This window comes from Xiphias gladius, chromosome 14, assembly GCF_016859285.1.
Source record: "Xiphias gladius isolate SHS-SW01 ecotype Sanya breed wild chromosome 14, ASM1685928v1, whole genome shotgun sequence".
Taxonomy (NCBI): domain Eukaryota; kingdom Metazoa; phylum Chordata; class Actinopteri; order Istiophoriformes; family Xiphiidae; genus Xiphias; species Xiphias gladius.
The window spans coordinates 23,766,736-23,785,410 of record NC_053413.1 but is presented as its reverse complement, the minus strand read 5'-3'; the positions used below and the strand labels follow the sequence as shown (position 1 = coordinate 23,785,410).

The following is an 18,675-nucleotide window of genomic DNA, read 5'->3' as shown; positions in this document are numbered from 1 at the left end:
TTACAGAATACATGTTTTATCTTTTTTATGTGTTTTTGTTAAAACAAACTTCAGCTCCCAGAACCACATTTTGGGATTTATTTTTTTTTTTTTGTTTGTCTTGAGATTATTTTTCATACTAAAATATATTATTGTATCAATTCATACTACAGTAATGTACACTACAATGTGTAATAAATAACCATAAAAGAAAATATAAAAATAAGACACATAAATATAAAAAAGTCTTCTAAAAACTAAACAGGTACATTTTTTTAATCTGTGAAAAGGGTTCTAATACTGCCATTGTTGGGGGAAAAAAAAAAAAAAACATACAGAAGACACACATAAAAACAAAAAATTAAAACAGACTAATACTATAAACACTGTTCGGTAAAACCAACTGAAAACACTTCGACAGAGACCACATTCACTAACGTTTGTTACCTGAAGTGCGGGACAGCTTGCAACACTTTTTTTTTTTTCTTTTCTATATTCTGCTAAAAACAAGTGCATGTCGACCAAAATTTACCTGTTTACTGAAAAATCCGTCAGTCTCCCCTTCCCCCTAAACCGATTTCGGCTCTGTGTTTTTTTTATTTCCTACCGAGCCAGGACGAGCTCAGGGGCGTGTCAGCTTCAGATATTTGAGTCTGCATTAGCAGAGCATTTCCTGTTTTTTAAGCACTTCTGTAAACATTTTTAAAACTTTGACTTGCGATGTAAAGCCCGACGTATTAATTTTTAAAAACTTTTAACATCAGCGGGACACCGATTATCTCCAGGTTAAAAGGCATTTTACATCCACAGTCAGCTCAGTCTGGCCTGTAATTTCTGATTCCTGGTGTCCGACAGAGTTCCCACACATTTTTCTTGCTCAAATCCTTTTACCTTGTAACTGGGATTTGAAGATTTGTGTCACTGTTGGCCAACAAGGACTTTCAACTAACTGAAACCGATTTCTTATTTTGCCGAGTAGTCAAGTCTAACAAATAATGCACTAATTGGTTTAAGGATCAAAAGTATCACGTTACATAGATATACTATGTAGAGCTGAAACAATTAGTGAATTAGTTGACTGACAGGAAAATAATCCGCGGCTATTTTGATAACTGATTGGTCGTTTTGTTACCTTCAAGGTCAGGATTTGCTGCTCACTAGGAAAAAACAGTTTTAGTTTTGGTTTTTTTTGCCCCAAAAATCTGACCATTCTCTGACCCTCCGGCTTGTCCAAGTTGATGCTTTTCTCTGTTTTATCTCACTGTAAGGTTCAAAATCTTTGGGTTGTGGACTGTTGGTCAGAGAAAAAAAAAAACAAGTCGTTAGTTTCTCACATTTTGTAAACAAAACAATGCATCGGTTATTAAGCAGAAATAATAGGCAGATTAACTGATGATAAAAAAATAACTTAGTTGCAGCCCTAATACTATGTTTCCCGGCTTTTCATGTGTGGTTCAAATACTGTTCAAGGCCTCAAAATATTTGCATGAATTTCACATGGACTATCTTTCAATTACTGCGACGCAAATTTGCTGTTCTGTGCAAGACAACAAACATTAGTCAATATGGGTCTTGTTTAAGTAACAGAGGGACATAATACTGGCTACATGTGTGAAGAAGAAATGATAACACTGTTCAATGGCACTTTTAACAGCACACAGGTCTTGCATAAGGCTGGAGGCATTGGGGTGGAGCAGGAAACAGCCCCGATCCTTCACGTACAGTATGACTTCATATATAAGCTAATAACACTGAAACACGGACTGAGAACTAAAGCCAAAATAAGGAGAAGCTTGGTAAGAACTGGCGCGTGTGTTTTGGAACGACGGCTAAAGCCGGGCGGGCGGAGTCTGCTTTTGAATCTTCACTTAAAGTGACCCACGCCCGCTGGGGCCGCACCGGGTCGCAAAACACAGGTGCCCGATGCTGGCTTTGAGGTTGTGACTCTACCTTCCCTGATAGGACAAATTTGGTTATGGCGTACAGAAGCCACGTTCTCTTCCCGGACTCCCCATCCCACCCCACAACCCTCCCCAAGAATACTTTGTTTTCCTTAAGGCTAACAGTCAAACTGAAAACAAAAGAAATGCTAGCTAGCAGAGACTAACACTAACACAAACAACATCTTGCTAGCTAGTGTACACACATATAACACTGAAGGGCATACAATGCATGAGGCATGTATCCATAGGTAAACCAGGAATACTGTAGTGCAGAGGTTTTTGTTCGTAGAACTCAATAAAATACTGATTTAGGAAACTTCATTGGCAATAAAAAGGTATAGAAATCTTTCTCATCTTTACAGGTTAAAATGTTTCAGACAAGAACAAGATTAGTAACATCGACCAAATAAAAACAAACAAAACAAAACAACCTGGGATGTCTCAGTAACAAGTCTAACAAGTTGATGGGTGAGTTTTGCTTTAAAATCTGTACTTCTATAAACAATTTTAACACTGATATTTAATTTTCACAAGAAAAAAAAAGTCACTGTTTTTGTTTTGTTTTTTTCTTTTTTCAAGTTCAGGCACACCTGGGTTTTTGTACACAGTAGTGGACCGTTAAATCAGGCAACCGCCGTGACTTTCTTCCGATGGCAAAATGCGACTTTTGTCTTAATTAACTCGACTTTAATGACTGACACATTCGAACTGTCCCGAATAGATTTTCCTTCCTTTATTTGGCGTTTGTCACCACTTCCTCTGTGGGTTCGCTGCTGTCTGACCCCTCCCTGATGCTTTTGTCCGTATTTGCTTCACAGTCTGCCATTTCCTCTGTTTCCACACCTGCTGCTTCCTGCTTGTCTTCGGTTCTTTCCTCCATCTCTTCGTCTTCCACGCGATCGTCCGCCAGCTCGATCTCCACCACATCACACGCAAACTCCCTCTCCGTCTTTTCCCCTCCCGCCACTCCTTCTCTTGTCGTCTCTTCCTCTGCCATCTCCTCTCCGTCCTCCTCATCGTCATCGAAGTTACCCTCGTAGATCTCGCACTCGCCGTCGTCCACCTGCACGACCCGGATGTCGTCCATGCACATGGCCTCGTCGTCTTCGTCCTCCTCTTCCTCACTCTCCCTCTCGTCCGAGTCGAGTTGGGAGGGCGGGGTGGTGGTCCGGCTGTCCGACTGCGGCCCGGCGCCGGGGCTGCCGAGCTCCGACTGAACCCTGCGCGGCCCCGAACCAGAGCCCGAGCCCGAGTTTGAGCCGTCCTTCTTGCAGTAGGAGTAGCGGTGGTTCATGTGCTGGGAATACGAGCCGGAGTGAGAGAAACGCTTCCCGCACTTGTCGCACTGGTAGGGTTTCTCACCGGAGTGCAGCCTCGAGTGTTCGATCAGGTGGTGCTTGTGTTTGAAAGCCTTCTTGCAGACGTTGCACTCATGAGGCCGTTTTCCTGCAGATGAAACAAGAAAGAGTCAGAGCAGGAGCCTTTTCCCTGTGACACCAATGCTGGGTAGAGAAAGCTTAAGGAAATTGCAAAATATGGTGTCGGTGCCGGTGCTTCAAAGTTGTCACCAAATGTTTATGAAAGTAATTTATGACTTACGGTATTATACTCTAAGGCAGTGGCCCTCAGCCAAAAGGGGTCACAAAATTAATCTAAACTCCTGAGATGATTAACAGGATAGAAAAGCAGGAGAGAGAATTTTTTTCTTCTTTTTTTTCAGATTTTCTTATGAATTACTGGATAAATGTATTACTTCACAAATCTTCAAATAATCTGAATAAAACGAGGAATAATATGTCTTTGGTTGAACTGGTCAAAACCAGTAGACATGCCGTAAGCAACCCGTGACGCAAGCAGACAACGCTTTGTTTTCAGTGTCGCAAAACAAAAAGTCTAGCAACCACTGCTTTCGAGGTGATTACCTGTAATTGGCCTTTATGACATACTTTATTAAATAGACCAAATGTGAAATAATGCTGGTCACCCCCTTACAGCTCCATTCTCTGGCTTCATGCAGGGTAAATATGGAGAATGGAGCTATGAGAGGGTGATCAATTGGAAAAACGGCTGGGGAGTTTTGAAAATTAACATTAACACCCAGCAGAGTAACTGACGTCTTGTAGCTACCCAAAACACTATAAATCCTTCACATATGACAAACCACAATTTCCTACACTTTTCCTATTGTCAAGAAATCTCATGAATTTATCCTAATTTCAAGTACTGTCTGTGTATTCACAGCCTGATATATATATTATTCCTCTGTGCCATAGAGCTCCACTGTTGTTCCTCCAAAAACTATTAAAAATGATTTTAAAATGACTAATTTAGAGGAAAAAAAAAGACTTTACTGTTAAAAATGACTCTGGCCTCTGAAACTATGTATTTGTGCCACGTTTCTAGGAAAAATGTCTACAGTGGGAAGCAAAGCGCTCGTGGCTGACTGCCACATACCAGGTAGGGAATTCAGAAAGTTGTTGGTTTTCCCCACGGGATTAGGGATTTGTGGACCATATGAGAAAAACATCAGCAATATCCTTTAAAAAAAAAAAAAAAAAATCCCCTGAAGCATTCCAATAAACATAGGTGGTATATGACAACAGCACTGAAGGGTGTGTGTGTGTGTGTGTGTGGTGTCATGGCTGAACCGACACACACCTGTGCACAGTAGTGCAGATCACAGCTAACTGCTAACAGATTTTAATTGAACCACATTCCCGTGTGATGCTAGCTGGGGCTTGAGGGAGACCATCAAGTTAATTCACCTCAGGGGTCTCATCTCTGTTAACACTGATGTTCACAGGTTCTGAGCTGGTGCGATTATAGTCCAGGTGTCCCGTTAAAAAAAAGGTGCAATCACACAAAGTACAACGCGTTTAATGAGATGTGAGGTCACATGTAAAATCACGGCCTTGGGAAACTCAGTAAGGAAAAAAAAAAAACCGAACCCCTGCTGAATAACATAAACCAGACTTAGTTAAATGATCTTTGAAAGCAGTTCTTGACTGAGACTGGCAGATGTAATGACACAAACAGTTTAGCGCAATAGTGTTAATGCAGCACATGACCTCGCTGGTGATGTGCTGCATTATTTTAGAACGCCATATAGTCAACTGAGGACGTGTGTTTCGGTGAACTTTTCCTTTTTAAGGCCTACCTGTGTGTTCGTATTTGTGCCTGAGCAGGGAGCTGCCCTTCTGGAAGACCTTGGAGCAAAGATCGCAGGGGTAGACGCCGTTTTCCAGGCGTCGCTTCTTCATCAGCCCGGCTGAGTCTGAGTCGTTCTGCTCCTCCACTGCGGACACGGCATCTGAGCTGCTGTCCACGCGTTTCTCCTGCTGTAAAATGGGGGGAAGTCGTTAATCATTGGGATTCAATTATTTAATGCCATATGTCAAGCGAAGGCAGTAACCCTGAAAGTGAGGAAAATAAGCTTAGTGATCGTAGTTTTAATCTCCAGTTTGTCTGAGAGGTCTGCACGGTCAATGTCAGAGTAAAAATCTCCTTTTGATTGAGTTCTCCCTAAAGTTGATACCTTTAGGCTGCTGCAGTGGAACAATAAAAAGTGGTTAAGTCTGAAAGTGTGAAGGTAATGTAACTAAATGAGAATGAGGCAGGGTGGTGTTGGGGAAAAAAAGATGTCATCCTAATATTTATATGTGTATTTAAGATTTACTTTTGGTTTCATGTGGAACATTCAACTGGCCACACAAAGGAACCAGAGGCATAAATATGTGCCGTTTTCTGAACAGTTATCTTAGAGGCCAGAGTCAGGTAGCGAAACATCTTCTCATGATGAAAGCACCTCGGGGGGCTTAAAAGTCTTCCTGCATGACTCCCGGATCTCTGAGACCAAGTCCAAGCTCTCATTTACTGATGTAATGCCGTGTTGCTTTGCTGCAGTGGGTTTTGTCAGCCTCACCTGCATCGTTCTGGACAGAGTCACTGCAGCAGCAGAGAATAATGCATTCTCCAAAGTCCACAGATAGGACCACGACTAATGATTACTTTCATTATCAATTAATCTGCCAAAAATCACGATTATTTTTAATAATTTTCCGATTACTGCCTGACAAACAGTCCAGAGACGTTTAATTTACTCTCACATGTGACACAGAAAAGCAGCAAATCCTCACATTTTAAGAACTTGGACCAGAAAATACGTGGAATTTTTGCTTGAAAAACAGAAACTATTAATCGATTTGTCAAAATTGTTGCAGATGAATTTTCTTTCAATCAATTCATTGACTGATCAACTATTTGCTGCAGCTCTATCTTATTCTGGGTTCTTTCTGACACAGTCAGGAGACGTTAAGAAGTAAGGATGTTTTTGAAATGTATATAGAGTCGATACATCTGCTGTCATATATGGAATTTGAGTGTATTTCATTCGTGAATTAACAGTACAAAGTTCCAGTTAATGGCATGAGATAAATACCTCAAATACATGTCATTTATTTTATTGTTGTAAGCACCTGTTCTGCCTAGAAACGCTTGACTCCAATAAATAGGTATCTAGCATGTACGGTAACATCATTATTGACTATAGTGGAAACTAAAATGGACATTTTCAGGTTGTCCACTGTCATGTCAGCTCAGTTGAATGACTTAAAAAATATAGATGCTAAGATACCTGACTTTTCAGAAAACACTTCACCAGCTTCAATGCTGCACGGTAACAGTGCGTCACATTCACTAGTTTCAGCTTCTCAACTTTCTGAGGATTTGCTGCTGTTATTTGTTTAATGTAATAACGTCCCAAAACTAAACAGTTCTTTTCCTGTCACAGCAGCCAATGCATTAAAAAATTTCCAGGCCATTTGATGTATGTTTTCTGAGTAGTTTTGGAAGACTGGTTACCTGAAAGAGTAGCCAGTAGGAGAAATATGTAACCCACAAAGACAGACTGGTTGGAAGACTTAATGTTCAGCTCTACAAACCTTATGGCCGTTGAGTACGACAGTCTTTGCTCCAGAGGCGTTGCCGGCCGTAGTGGCGTAGGTGTATGTGAGCTGGGGGATGAGGATGGTCCGCTTCGTTGTGGTGTTGATGGCGCTGAGACAGCCCACTGTGCCCTGACCAGCAATGGCCACTAGTGTGGGCAGCTGCGCGGCAGTGACGATGTTGACAGGTCTTCCGGTCTGAGGTGTGGTGACGTAGATTGTTTGACCCTCCAGCTGCTCCTTCCTCAGGCAGGTCAGGTTCAGAGGCTGCTCCTGCTGCTTTGCGGGAGGCGTGGTCAGTTTGGTTTCCAATGCTGCAGCGATATGTTTAGGAAGGGAGAGGTCCAGGGGCTCTGCCTGGGAGTCCGTGGCCTCTGGGTCTTCTGGCTCGCTTTTAACAATGACAAGGTCCCCGGTGTTGAGGTTTAGTGATGTGGAGTCCGACGGAGAAGTGCTTCCAGATTCTGATGAGACTTTGTTGGTGGTTTCCTGGGTGGTGTCGTCTTCTTCCTCTCCGTTCTGATTCGACGTGTCCTCTGAGCTGGAATTTGTGGTTTCAGTCTTTTTGGAAACCGCCGTAGTGTCACTGCGGTTTTTGCGCACATTTTTCCCAGAGTTCATCTTGGCAAACCACTTTCTGACCACATCCACGGGAATACTAACAGACTCTGAGATCTTTGTCAGCTCTTCCTCGCTGGGATTGGCATTTGAGGCGAAGTAGGTCTTAAGGAGTGAGAGGAGGTCGTCCACGGGCGGCTCCTCCAGCGTCACTCCTGCCTCACTCAGCAAAGCGGCAAATGAGGGGTCCAGGGCAGCAGAATCAACAGCTTCCCCATTGGCCGCTTTACGATGCTGGAGGAGGTGCAATGCCTCCAGGTTGTCGGGACAGTCATCACATAGTAAACATGCACTGGTGCTGTTGGCTTTTGGCATCTGAGCTACATCTGAAGTTTTAACAGTTTCCATTTCTGTCTTTGTGGCTGCCTCTGCCTCCACGTCCGTGACGGGCACTGACTCTGGCTCTGCCTTGACGATGGTGAGGTCGGCCACCTCTGGCGTTGGGGATTTATCTGTTTTGGTGGGGGTAGGTGCTGCTGCAGCGCTAGTCACAGCGGGAGCGGGGGCGTTGTTTTTGACAACAAGCGATGCAGGCTGGGTAGTGGCAGTGGTGGCGGCTGCAGGGCTGATGCTGTAGTTGATGATGATCTTCGTGGTGCCGTCGTGATCCACGAAAGCCGGCAGGCTGATGATCTGCTGCTGTGGCTGCTGGACTACGATCCCCTGCTTCCCCTGCGTCACCACCCCGTTGGCTGAACCCAGCACCTGCCTGAGCACATTTCCGTCCATCGCGACCTTGAGCACGTTCTGCAAGTCATTCAGATTGATGCTGATGGGCGACATCAGGCCCACTGTGGGCACGACCATAGCCACACCCTGAGGCAGGGTTGCAGCTGGGACCACAGCTGGCTGAGCAGTCCCTCCGTTCACCACCCCATTGGTACCAGCCGACGTTGCTGGTGCTGCCGTCACAGGTTTACACTCGTACTCCACGGGTTCAGATTTGATCTGGGTGACGGGGAGCTGCTCCTGGAGGGGTTTACTTTCAGTCTTCTCTTTAAGAATCACGCGGGCTGGGGCAATCACGACAGGTGTGGTCTGGGTGGTGGGTGGTGGGGACTTGATCGACGTCCGTGCGACGCCATTTGGGGGTGCTGCACCCACACACTTCTTACTACTGATGTGGGAGCTGTAGGAGCCCGAGTGGGAGAACCGCTTCTTGCAGTTTGAGCATTCATATGGTTTCTCACCTAACAGGGGCACACAGAGAAATGATTTTTATAAGAGAAGTTCAAGTGCATTTGAAAGTGTGTAGTTTTTTGTTAAAAATAAAAAATGCAGAAAGTTTCATATGTTTTGATGCACCACTTTTTTCTTGTATAGTTTAGTCATTGGTTGGGCTGAGCATAGTGAAGTTGGAAAAGCTGGCATTGCCTGCGTAGTCGGATTTTCAATCTCAGTTACTTCATCTCAAACAATGAAAAATTTGCCCAATTTTAGTCTTCATTTTATTTAGCCCAGTGTCTTATACGGATATTTGTGTTTAGACAACGTTCAAGATTTAGGAACTTTGGCTTTATTTGTTAAATGAAAGAAAGAAACACCTTACTGTTATAAACTTAAATTTATCAAAATTATCGTGGTGTCACTACCATAACTTAGTTATTGTTTTCGCTCTAACCTAAAAAAAATGACATACAATACCTTAGATAGTTCCAGTTTCTTTTCGGTTGAAAGTTTTTTTTTTTTGTTTTTTTGTGCAGTTTTTCCCTTATTTTTCATCTTAAGTCTAATTTCCATTTTTAACATTTCATGTGTGAGTGCGTGTGTGTGGTGGTTGCAGTGACAACAGCTCACCGCTGTGAATGCGCAGGTGCTCCTTCAGGTGGTGCTTGTATTTGAAGGCCTTGGAACATTCGGTACACTTGAACTTGCGGTTTCCTCCTGTTCCTCCTGATCCTCCTGTCGACTGGGAAACGTGAACCTGAGACCGAAACAAATAAAAAAAACGACAAGAAAAAGCGCTGAGTGACTGCAGCAAGAGAGATGTGTCCAGATGCATTCGTAAGATAGAAATAAGTGGGAAGCTTTCGCTTTTCTATTGTTAAAATGAGCTGTTCAGTATTTATAGGGGTAAGACATAAAAAATGAGCCAATACAAAGGGAAAGTGGAATCAAATCAAACAGAACAGTGAGTAAAGCTTTTAAAGATTTTAAGAAACGGAGTGAAGATTTCCATTTTCTTCAGTTGTTCTGTAGGTCAAAGGTGTAAAAGGAAAATTGATTATCTATGCAGACACCTTTTAGCTTTTCGCTTTTATCTCCAGACTGAAGCTAAACGTTGAATTTGAAGGAATAATAATAGACCCAAAAGTAAAATAAACAAAACGAAAAAACATTTTAAAAGAAGAATTAAAGCAGAAATAAAGTTAAGAAAAATCCAGGATATTTCAGATTGGTTACCATCGGCAATGGCCACAGGAAATTCATTGCCAGGGAACATGATACTTGGATAAATAAAACATGTACACGGTATACAAAGAATACAAATAACCCTGGTTTGTGAATTTATTTCGATTTACATAAGCGTTTTTAAGAACCAAGTGAAACAGGTCACGGTCAGTACAATATCAGACCTGATTTATCCCCGTCTGGCGCAAATTAGCCATTGATCAAACACCCGTGTCCCGCACTTTGTCGGAGTTGACGCCTTCAGGCCCTTGAAGTTACCTGCTCCCTGGTGCCCCTGTGGTGGCTCATGTGCCTCTCCAGCTGCGAGCGGTAGGTGAAGGTGTAGCTGCAGTGTGAGCAGCTGTAGTTGTCCTCGCTGGTCTCGTGGCGATACTTGATGTGCTCCTTCAGCGAGGCGTTGCGTTTGTAGCCTCGGGAGCAGTAGGGGCACGTGTGCAACTGGGAGAAGGAATCTGGCGTGCCTGGAAGAGGTACATGTAGGGTGATGTGGGTATGCAGCCTCTGTGCACTGTGTCTACGGCCCTTAAGGCTCAGTATTTGCATCAACTGTTGCCACTTAAGTCTTTTTGGGAACCATGCATCGTCATAGCTACTTTTATTATTTTGCCTTTTACTAGTGGAACTCTCCCTTATGCCGCAGCATGTTTGATATGTGAGCATGTTCAATCTCCATCTTTGTTTAAAATACTTCATGCTAAAGAGGGGAGGCTCACTTTGATAGAAGGGTTGCATTTGAAGAGTAAACGTGTAAATTGAGCTGAAATCTATGAGGGTATCTCTGTGTTTTCTGGTTGTAGTCTCTGACTGCCCCAAATAATGGCCACCGAGATATCTTTAAAGGTGATTTATACAAATAACAATCAAAACTCCTTCCGTCACTTCCTTCCACTTTGTCCTCCAGTGGACAGACCGGTGGAATTTGGTAGGATTTAATGTTCGAATCAAGAACATTATCATTTCTTAATAAATTAGAAAATGTAAACAACAAATGGCTTGACTATTTTTTTTTACTCATTGGTAAATCCAGATTTCTCTGGACAAAAAGCTCAATCCAAACTTTCTCCTTTGGTTTTTACTTTCAATATTATGTGGATAAATAATGCAATCTGAACAACGAAGAAAATCTCCAACATCTGAATCAAGCCTGACGTAACGGTTATATTTTCACATTAAAAGCTCATCTAGCGAAGCTTTAAACAAAACATATGGAGAGTGGGCATCCAGAGAAAAACGTCTCCGGCACCATTGCTAACGTTATCGGCACAGTGGCTGAAATAAGTAAGCAGTTGTTTTGATTGTGTGTCAGCGTTACCGTTTTCATCAGCACCTCCTGTCTCCGCCGGACTCTGCTCGTCCTCGGGGGCTTCAGGATAGATGATGGTTGTGTCTCCCTGCTGGAGAATCTCCTCCACTAGAGCGTCCTTCGCTGCCTCATCTTCCTCTTCTGACGCACACTCCTCCTTCACTAAAAAAAAAAAAAAAAAACACACGTGTGTAAAGAGTTTAGGATCATTTTGGCAGCTGAAGAGTGGAAGTATATGGAGCAGCAGGACAACGGGTTGAGTCTTTCCTGTAAAAGACAGCGTGGGTGTATTCCTCTGGGAGAACAATTATCCATCCTTCTCATTCTTACCTTGGATGTCGCGAACCTCTACCATCAGATTTCGACATACACAGATAACAAGATGAAAACTGATTTTTTTTTAATAGCTTCCCTTTTGGATAAAGAGATGATACTGTATTTTCATCCTGTGAAGAATCTCTCTACTAAACTAATGACTGAATCACCAGCTGCATGTGAGTTGTTTCGCATCATCGCCACTAGAGAGCGCCACAGGGCTTCTTAATAATCGCTTGTGATGCGCATGCTCCTCTTGAATCATCCCTTTACCTCAAGTATCTGAGAAAAGTCTGACATTGATATCTTTATTTTTTAAAAGCCTGGAGAGTACAATGTTTGGAAATACTGGGAATTTTTTTTTTTTTCCGACATTTCTAAAATTAACCAAATAGTTCTGAAAAAATTTTCACAAAGGTACACTCCCCGATATTGTTAATAATCCTGGCTATGTCACGTTTGATGTTCTGAAAGTTTAGAGCTCAGTTTAACATCAACAGTGAGCTGTGAGGAAATTTGGATGTTTTTAATTAATTAGGAAGTGCACCCTTAAGGACAGAGTAAAAAGAGTCTCAAAACTTGGATTCGGGAGTTTTTGACTTTGACTTTTCTCAAATTCATCAACTAAAAGCACTTCAGTGATTCAGCTTTCATGAGTCCTTCAAAGCTCATTTCTGTATAAAACCAAGTGTTAACATTTTCAAAATCCCACAAGAGAATATTCCATTAAAATAAACTGCTTGTTCCACTGGCGTTTTCAAGTGCAATATTACTCAGTGGGCTGAAGTTAAAAGGAAAAATACCAAAATTGCTGTTGAAGTAATAGCTGTACGGTGCAGAGAGCCTTGACCTGTGGGACAAGATTTATCAAAAAAAATGTTCTCACTACCTCTTAAAATATGAACCAGCACTGAGCTCCGCTGATATTGAAATGTTTTTTCCCCCCAAGTAGCACTTCAGGAATAAATTTCTCTTAATTTATAACATTTAGTTAATAACTTGTATTCAGTTACATACAGGTTATCTGATGCCACGGCAGCAGCTGAACTGATGTTTGAGCTCACTTGGAACAGCTGGTTTGCTTTGAAAGAATAATTAAACCGGTGGGCTTGATTTTAATGTGGCACTTCAAAGGAAAGTGGCCCGGGAATGTCACGGCGGTACGACACTGACGCAGCCTGTCCTCTATCCAAAGCTTCCTCTCATTAAAATGGAACACACTTCTCTGATCAAATTAACCTCAGGTAAGAGACGCGTAGCAATAAGACAGGATCGTATACACTCAGAAGAGGCGGAGGTGGGGGGGCAGGGTACAGCCTGGACAGGTCGCCAGTCCATCACGGGGCTTGGAGAAGAGGCTCTCCTGCATTTGCATTTTATTCAATCAGTGGGTTTGTGACTACATCGAGATTTTCAGTGACAGAAATCACTGTTACAAACAACTAATGGCAAACAAGGTCAAAGTCACCGATGTACATTATATAAAATGTCAACTTACAGATCACAGCGCTTGTTTTGAAAAAATGATCTGTAAGTTGTTGTGTTGCATAACCGAAGACCGATGCATTCCCCCGCTGTCTTTTATTTTAGACGTCCATCAATGATCACTTACAGGACTGCAATATAATTGGAGAGTTTTAGGTGCACAATGGTGGAAAAAGTAGTCTAATACAGACATCATCCCTCTATAAAGAGGTGATTTAGTACTTCAATGAAGGTGGGGGACCTACAAGAGACAGATTAAGAGAGTGGTCAAAACTGAAGCAACGGAGGCCGAGATACCTTGTCTCTATTATGGACCAAGCTCCAAAAACACAGGATCCTACATTTCCCATAATGCAACTGGAAAGCGTCTTTCATTAGACCCACCCCAACTCACTCCTCCACTTTACAATAGCAGGCTCCGTGTTAAGAATGTGAAGTCTGAAGACCGATCTGAGATGCGCTGAGGATACATAACTTCATTGATACCATGAATGACTTAGTTATTTGTCTCAAAGCTTTGTGTTTGGCTTCTTATCCCATTTGTTTACTCTCTCTCTCTCTCTCTCTCTCTCTCTCACCTCTCGCCTTGTTAAGATCTGGTGTTGAGTCATATTAATGTCTGTAACAACAACGGTGAAGAAACTAGGGCAGAGAAGTTACTTCACTTTCTTCATTTAAAAACACTGATAAGAACAAGCAGCCAGATAAAACTGTGACCAGTGTTTCTATGGAGATCAAGCATTTTAAATGCAGGCAGGACCGGTGCCAAAAGCCACGCCTCTTCCTGCTGAGCCTTGTCAGGGACAGGTGCAGCTGTGCGTGTGTGTGTGTGTGTGTGTGTGTGTGTGTGTGTGTGTGTGTGTGTGTGTGTGTGTGAGTGTGTGCGCCTGTGCGCGTGTGCGTGTGTGTGCGTGAGCGCGTGCGTGTTAGTCTGCAGGATCTGCAATCACAGAACCAGTCATAAAAGGAAGGGAGGAGTCTATGCTGTTCTCTGTCTCTGTGTGTGTGTGTGTGTGTGTGTGTGTGTGTGTGTGTGTGTGTGTGTGTCTGTGTCTTTATAAAGAAGAGGCAGGCCCAGGCTGAGCCCTGTTAAGCCTCATTTTAAACGCACAGATCTTAGCTTCCCATGATCTCATCCAAAAGCTTTCCAACTATCTCTTTACCCTCAGAGACACACTCATCTACCTTTCATGCTTCTTTCTCTACATCTTTACTCATCCCTTTTTTGTCTTAGTGCCTCCTCCTTTCTCTACCCCCTTACTCTCATCTCTACCTGTCTTTTTTTATCTCACTCCGTCTCCTTCTTCTATTTCTCTGTCTCTCTTAGTTCTTTCTCAGAGTGTGTCCACATTAAGCCGGCTAACTTAGAAAACGTCTTTTTCTCTCCATTTTGACCAGTCGTCCACACTACGCTGGTGTTTTTGACACCTTTTTAAAACTGAGCTTTACTAAAATAGTCTCAAGTAGGGATAAATCTGAAAATGCCAGCCTTGTGCTTTTGTTAAATGATGACATGAGGCTAAAGGTACAGTTAAGAAGACACCTCTCTGTCACCTCTAACCCCCTCTATGATCACAAATTTTAAATGCCAGTGCATTTGAGAGTGGTTGTCGTTGGGCTGTATTTTTGTCAGACAACTCTGCATTCGTAAAATAGTGATTTGAATGACATCTAGGCACAACATCGCAGGAACTGTTCCCCTAGATAACAGGCAGCTTATATGACATGCAAATCAAATCGCTGTTTTATGCTTGTTTGCCTGACAACAGGCACCGAAAAATATGTAAATACAGAGAAGGTTCTCCTTTTCCGTGACATTTGCTGCTCTGATTTATTACTGCGAAGCGGACGTATGATGTGATCAATCACCTGCTGCGCTGAAACATTTAGACCCCGAAGCATCTCGTCCCTATATTAATGTATTCTACTATATGGCGGCTCAAAAAAATATCAACTGATGTAGTGCTAATGCTCATTTTTTCCTGAAGCTTAATAAGCCTAATATTGTTTTTCATACGTAATGTCTGCTGATGTTAGTGGAGCAACCACGACTTGTTTCAGGCTAGTTGTGGTGCCCCCACAAAAATGCTGGTTAAAACCCTGAAATAAAAACAAGTAAAACAGTAGGTATCACAGTAGGTGATGACAGGAGGTTTAACCAGCTGAAAGTTTAGAGCAACCAGATGCCAGTTTTCGTCGTTTACCAACTGAAATAGGATGAAAGAAGAAGAAATTTAGCTCTTCTCCTATGGTTCACGCACATAACCAGGGCTGTTGTCTCACGGTCAATGGATATGCTCTCGTCTGACCGAATTCTCATTGATCAGACGATCGCCGGTGTTACTTTCATAACGAGGGAAAAAAAAACGCCGCACCAATAGCCTGCCAGGATTAACCCATCATTTACTGCGGCGGTGGGAGGGACAGACTACTTGCGAAATTCACAACTCTGAAAAACTTTGATCTCGCCCAACCTCATTTAATGTTGAACATTTACTCGGGGTCGGCTCCAAACTAAGTGACACCATGCCAAAGAAGTCGTCGGTGTAAACTTTGCAGTTAGCAGTTTTCATATCACAGTTCACCAACCAACCGGACGTCTGGTCTAAAAACGGCAGACTAACTCGCCTGTGTTAAGATGCTCCGTCAACTTTCCCGTTCAACACTTGAGGCTTTGCGTGTGAACTGATCAGAAGTGGCATATTTCAATGCTATTTTCACATGTTATGCTGCAAATGAGAGCTTTTTATGTCTGTAATTCATTTAGGCTAATAAGGCTACCAGGCAGAGAGCACTCAGTGCACTGTGGCTGATTTAGTTAATCTAGAGATAATGTGCAGACCCCCCCCCTCACAACGAATCATTTTTATTTGAGGGGTAGATACAGTCGACCAAGATTTTCTTGGATTTTCAAGATTTTTCTTGTTGACTACAGCCCTACTGAAAACACTATGGATGTTTTCACGAGTAAACAGTGTTTTTCAAAATTTGCGGGCTTAAGTGTGAATTAGGTATCACTCTTTAATTCTTCTCCCAATCTGTAAAAACCTTTCTCCGTTCTTTTAATTCCCTCCTCCTCCCTCTTTCACAATTTCTTTCTATCTCTCCATCCCTGTTCCTCTACATCACTTTCAATTCCTCACCATACACATCCCGTTACTTCTACTTCCATCTGCCTCTGCACCTTTCGTCTCTCTTCTCCAAATTTCCTCTCCTGCCTCTTTGTTTCTGCCTCCTCCCCCTCTCTCTCCTTCACTTGCTTGCTTAATTTCCCTCAATCACTCCATCTCCAGACCCTCCTCCCCCTTCTCCGGTACGCCTCTCTGCATATTTTCCCACCACGTTCTACAATTACACGTAATGCCTCGCAAAAAGCCAAAAAGTAATGACCGCCATGATACCGCAACACACATGTGAAATATCAGAATAGAATGAAAACAGGAAATCATGTGGTGCACATACACACTTAATAGGACACATTTTCGCAGACAAACGCACTGGCAGAGTTATTCATGATCACACACTGCGCTCCTATACCTTGCCAGAACCTGTCACTGTGAGTCCACGGTGAATTTATAAGGCAGGATGGATTGGAGCTGCAGTGCGGCCCAGACTGCAGGGGGAGTAGTGGACTTTAATCTCTCCCACCAGAGGACCGGTTCAACACCAGCTGCTCTCTCCCTGCTTTCTCCTCTCGCCTCAGACGGGGAGGAAAGAAAGGAGTCAAAGTCAGACAATCCAAAAATATCACGCAGAGTCTTTGAAGGGTTCCCACACTGGCTCCAAAGCGCTGAAACATTTCATGACTTTTCCATGACTTCCCTCCAGCATGGTCAGAGTTCTTCCACAAACACTAGAAACCTTTCTCCTTCCTGGTTTGTTAATGTTTTTCTAAAGGAGTGAAGGGGCTGGTTTCTGCTGCAGGTGCAGGTGAAAAACAGGTAATGCCATGACATATGACTCTAGTCAAATACATTATGTTAGACTCCTGTGCCGAGATTCGATTCTTTAAACGCCCCCAAAAAGTCTTATCTCATTTGCAGACTTTCCTCACCCACACTACATCTTTGTAGATTCAGTGTTTGTCCAGATATGTTGCAGTGTGTTGGTCTGTGCACATGGATGTTATTGTTAATAGCAATTGTATTGACATTTTATGTACTTAACTTATGTACTGTAGAATAACTAAAATGGGTGCGCAAGTGCACGACCAGATTTACCATCCGACATTGTTACCATGAGAAGCACCTGACGGTAACGGTCAAGGGTCAAAAAACACAGCATTCAGATAATAAATAAACCATCATTCTCTGCTCAACGCTGCATATTTCACTACAGCTCCACAACTAAGTAACACCGTCAACAAAGAGTAAAAAGTCCATGGGGCATCAAGGGGAACTGCTTTCTTTTCAAGTGCTACGCACCAGCTCTTGTAGCACTGTTCCGAAGGACGGAACCAGCAACGTAAAGTAACGTAATCTCTTATTGGTCAGTGTTCAAGGAACCGATGGATGCGTAACTTGCTAATTAAGAGCAAAAAGAAAAGACACATATGTGACCATTCTAAATACAACAATTAAAAAACTTCCTTTGCTGCCATAACTCTTGAATCTCATTTGCCACACACAGTATTTTAACCAACATGTAAAGCAGTATCGGGAACTCACTCACAGCACCAGTGGTTCATCATGATAAATCTGTTTACTTACTGTATTTATCTGCAGATATATTAAGTTATTAATAATTTTGCAAGAAGGCAGGAAAAACTGCACTTTGTTCCTACATTTGTATCAACAGTGTGGGTTGAATGTGTGTTCATCTCTATGTTCTTTTAGGAGTTTTTAGTTGTTAGACAGCTCGATGGTGTCGATTTTGCAGTGTAAGTTATTAGTTCATACCTCAGACCTAACAGTAGCAAAAATTATAACACATTTATTTGTATAGCCATCGTCTGAAGAGTTTACAAAGGGGTTACAATAAAGCAAAACAAATACAGAATACCAATAATGGCTATTTGAGGCTGAACCTTATATTAATAAAATATGTGAGATTATAAAATTTCCACTAGTGATATTTCAGCTGATCTTCTTTGTTTACTGTTATGTGTTAAAAAACACTTCTAATAAGGATCCCTAAGATTTGGTTATCTAAGAACTATGACCCAGATATTTACTAAGCAGCTGGAAAAATAAACGTAATGGTGACACTGTTTCTTGTGTTACCTCAAACGTATTGTATCCTCTGCATTTTTGTGCCGCATTTTCTCGTCTGCCAGTTTCACAGGTTATGCTGATGTTGGGGGCTCTACTAACAGCTGTAAACACTGCATGTCCTGCCACAGCATTGAGAGGACGAGGCCTATAAAAGTCAGAGCTGTTAATTTGTCCAAAAAAGTCAAATAAGCGAGGTGAATGTTGAGGTTTACTGAACAACAACAAGCTCAGCAAACCTTTTGTGGATAATTAAAAGCTAATAATATCCAAAGCGAGCAGAGCACAACCTATCACTTCAAACACTGAGGGGAGGCTCTCACATACCTGAAGTTGGATACTTAGCAGGAGAGGAACAGAAGAAAAGAGGGAAATAAATGCAAAAAGGCAAGAAGAAAGCCAGGTAGAAGAATGCAGAGATGAAAAGGGATCAGCGGCTGTAGAAAAATAGTGAGTACACAGAGGAG

General features: G+C 42.5%; 1 protein-coding gene across 3 annotated transcripts in view; it reads right to left on the bottom strand.

Moving 5' to 3' along the window:
* Positions 1–204: 204 nt before the first annotated feature.
* The window catches only part of LOC120799071 (zinc finger E-box-binding homeobox 1-like), a 69,813-nt gene continuing 51,342 nt past the window's right edge, over positions 205–18,675 (bottom strand). For all 3 annotated transcript variants that reach the window (XM_040143945.1, XM_040143947.1, XM_040143946.1), the window contains 6 exons: positions 11,208–11,360; positions 10,154–10,356; positions 9,281–9,407; positions 6,863–8,673; positions 5,080–5,260; positions 205–3,368 (listed from right to left, as the gene is read on the bottom strand). In XM_040143945.1, coding sequence (XP_039999879.1) covers positions 2,656–3,368; positions 5,080–5,260; positions 6,863–8,673; positions 9,281–9,407; positions 10,154–10,356; positions 11,208–11,360 — 3,188 coding nt within the window. In that variant the 3' untranslated portion in view covers positions 205–2,655. The remainder of the gene's footprint in view (positions 3,369–5,079; positions 5,261–6,862; positions 8,674–9,280; positions 9,408–10,153; positions 10,357–11,207; positions 11,361–18,675) is intronic.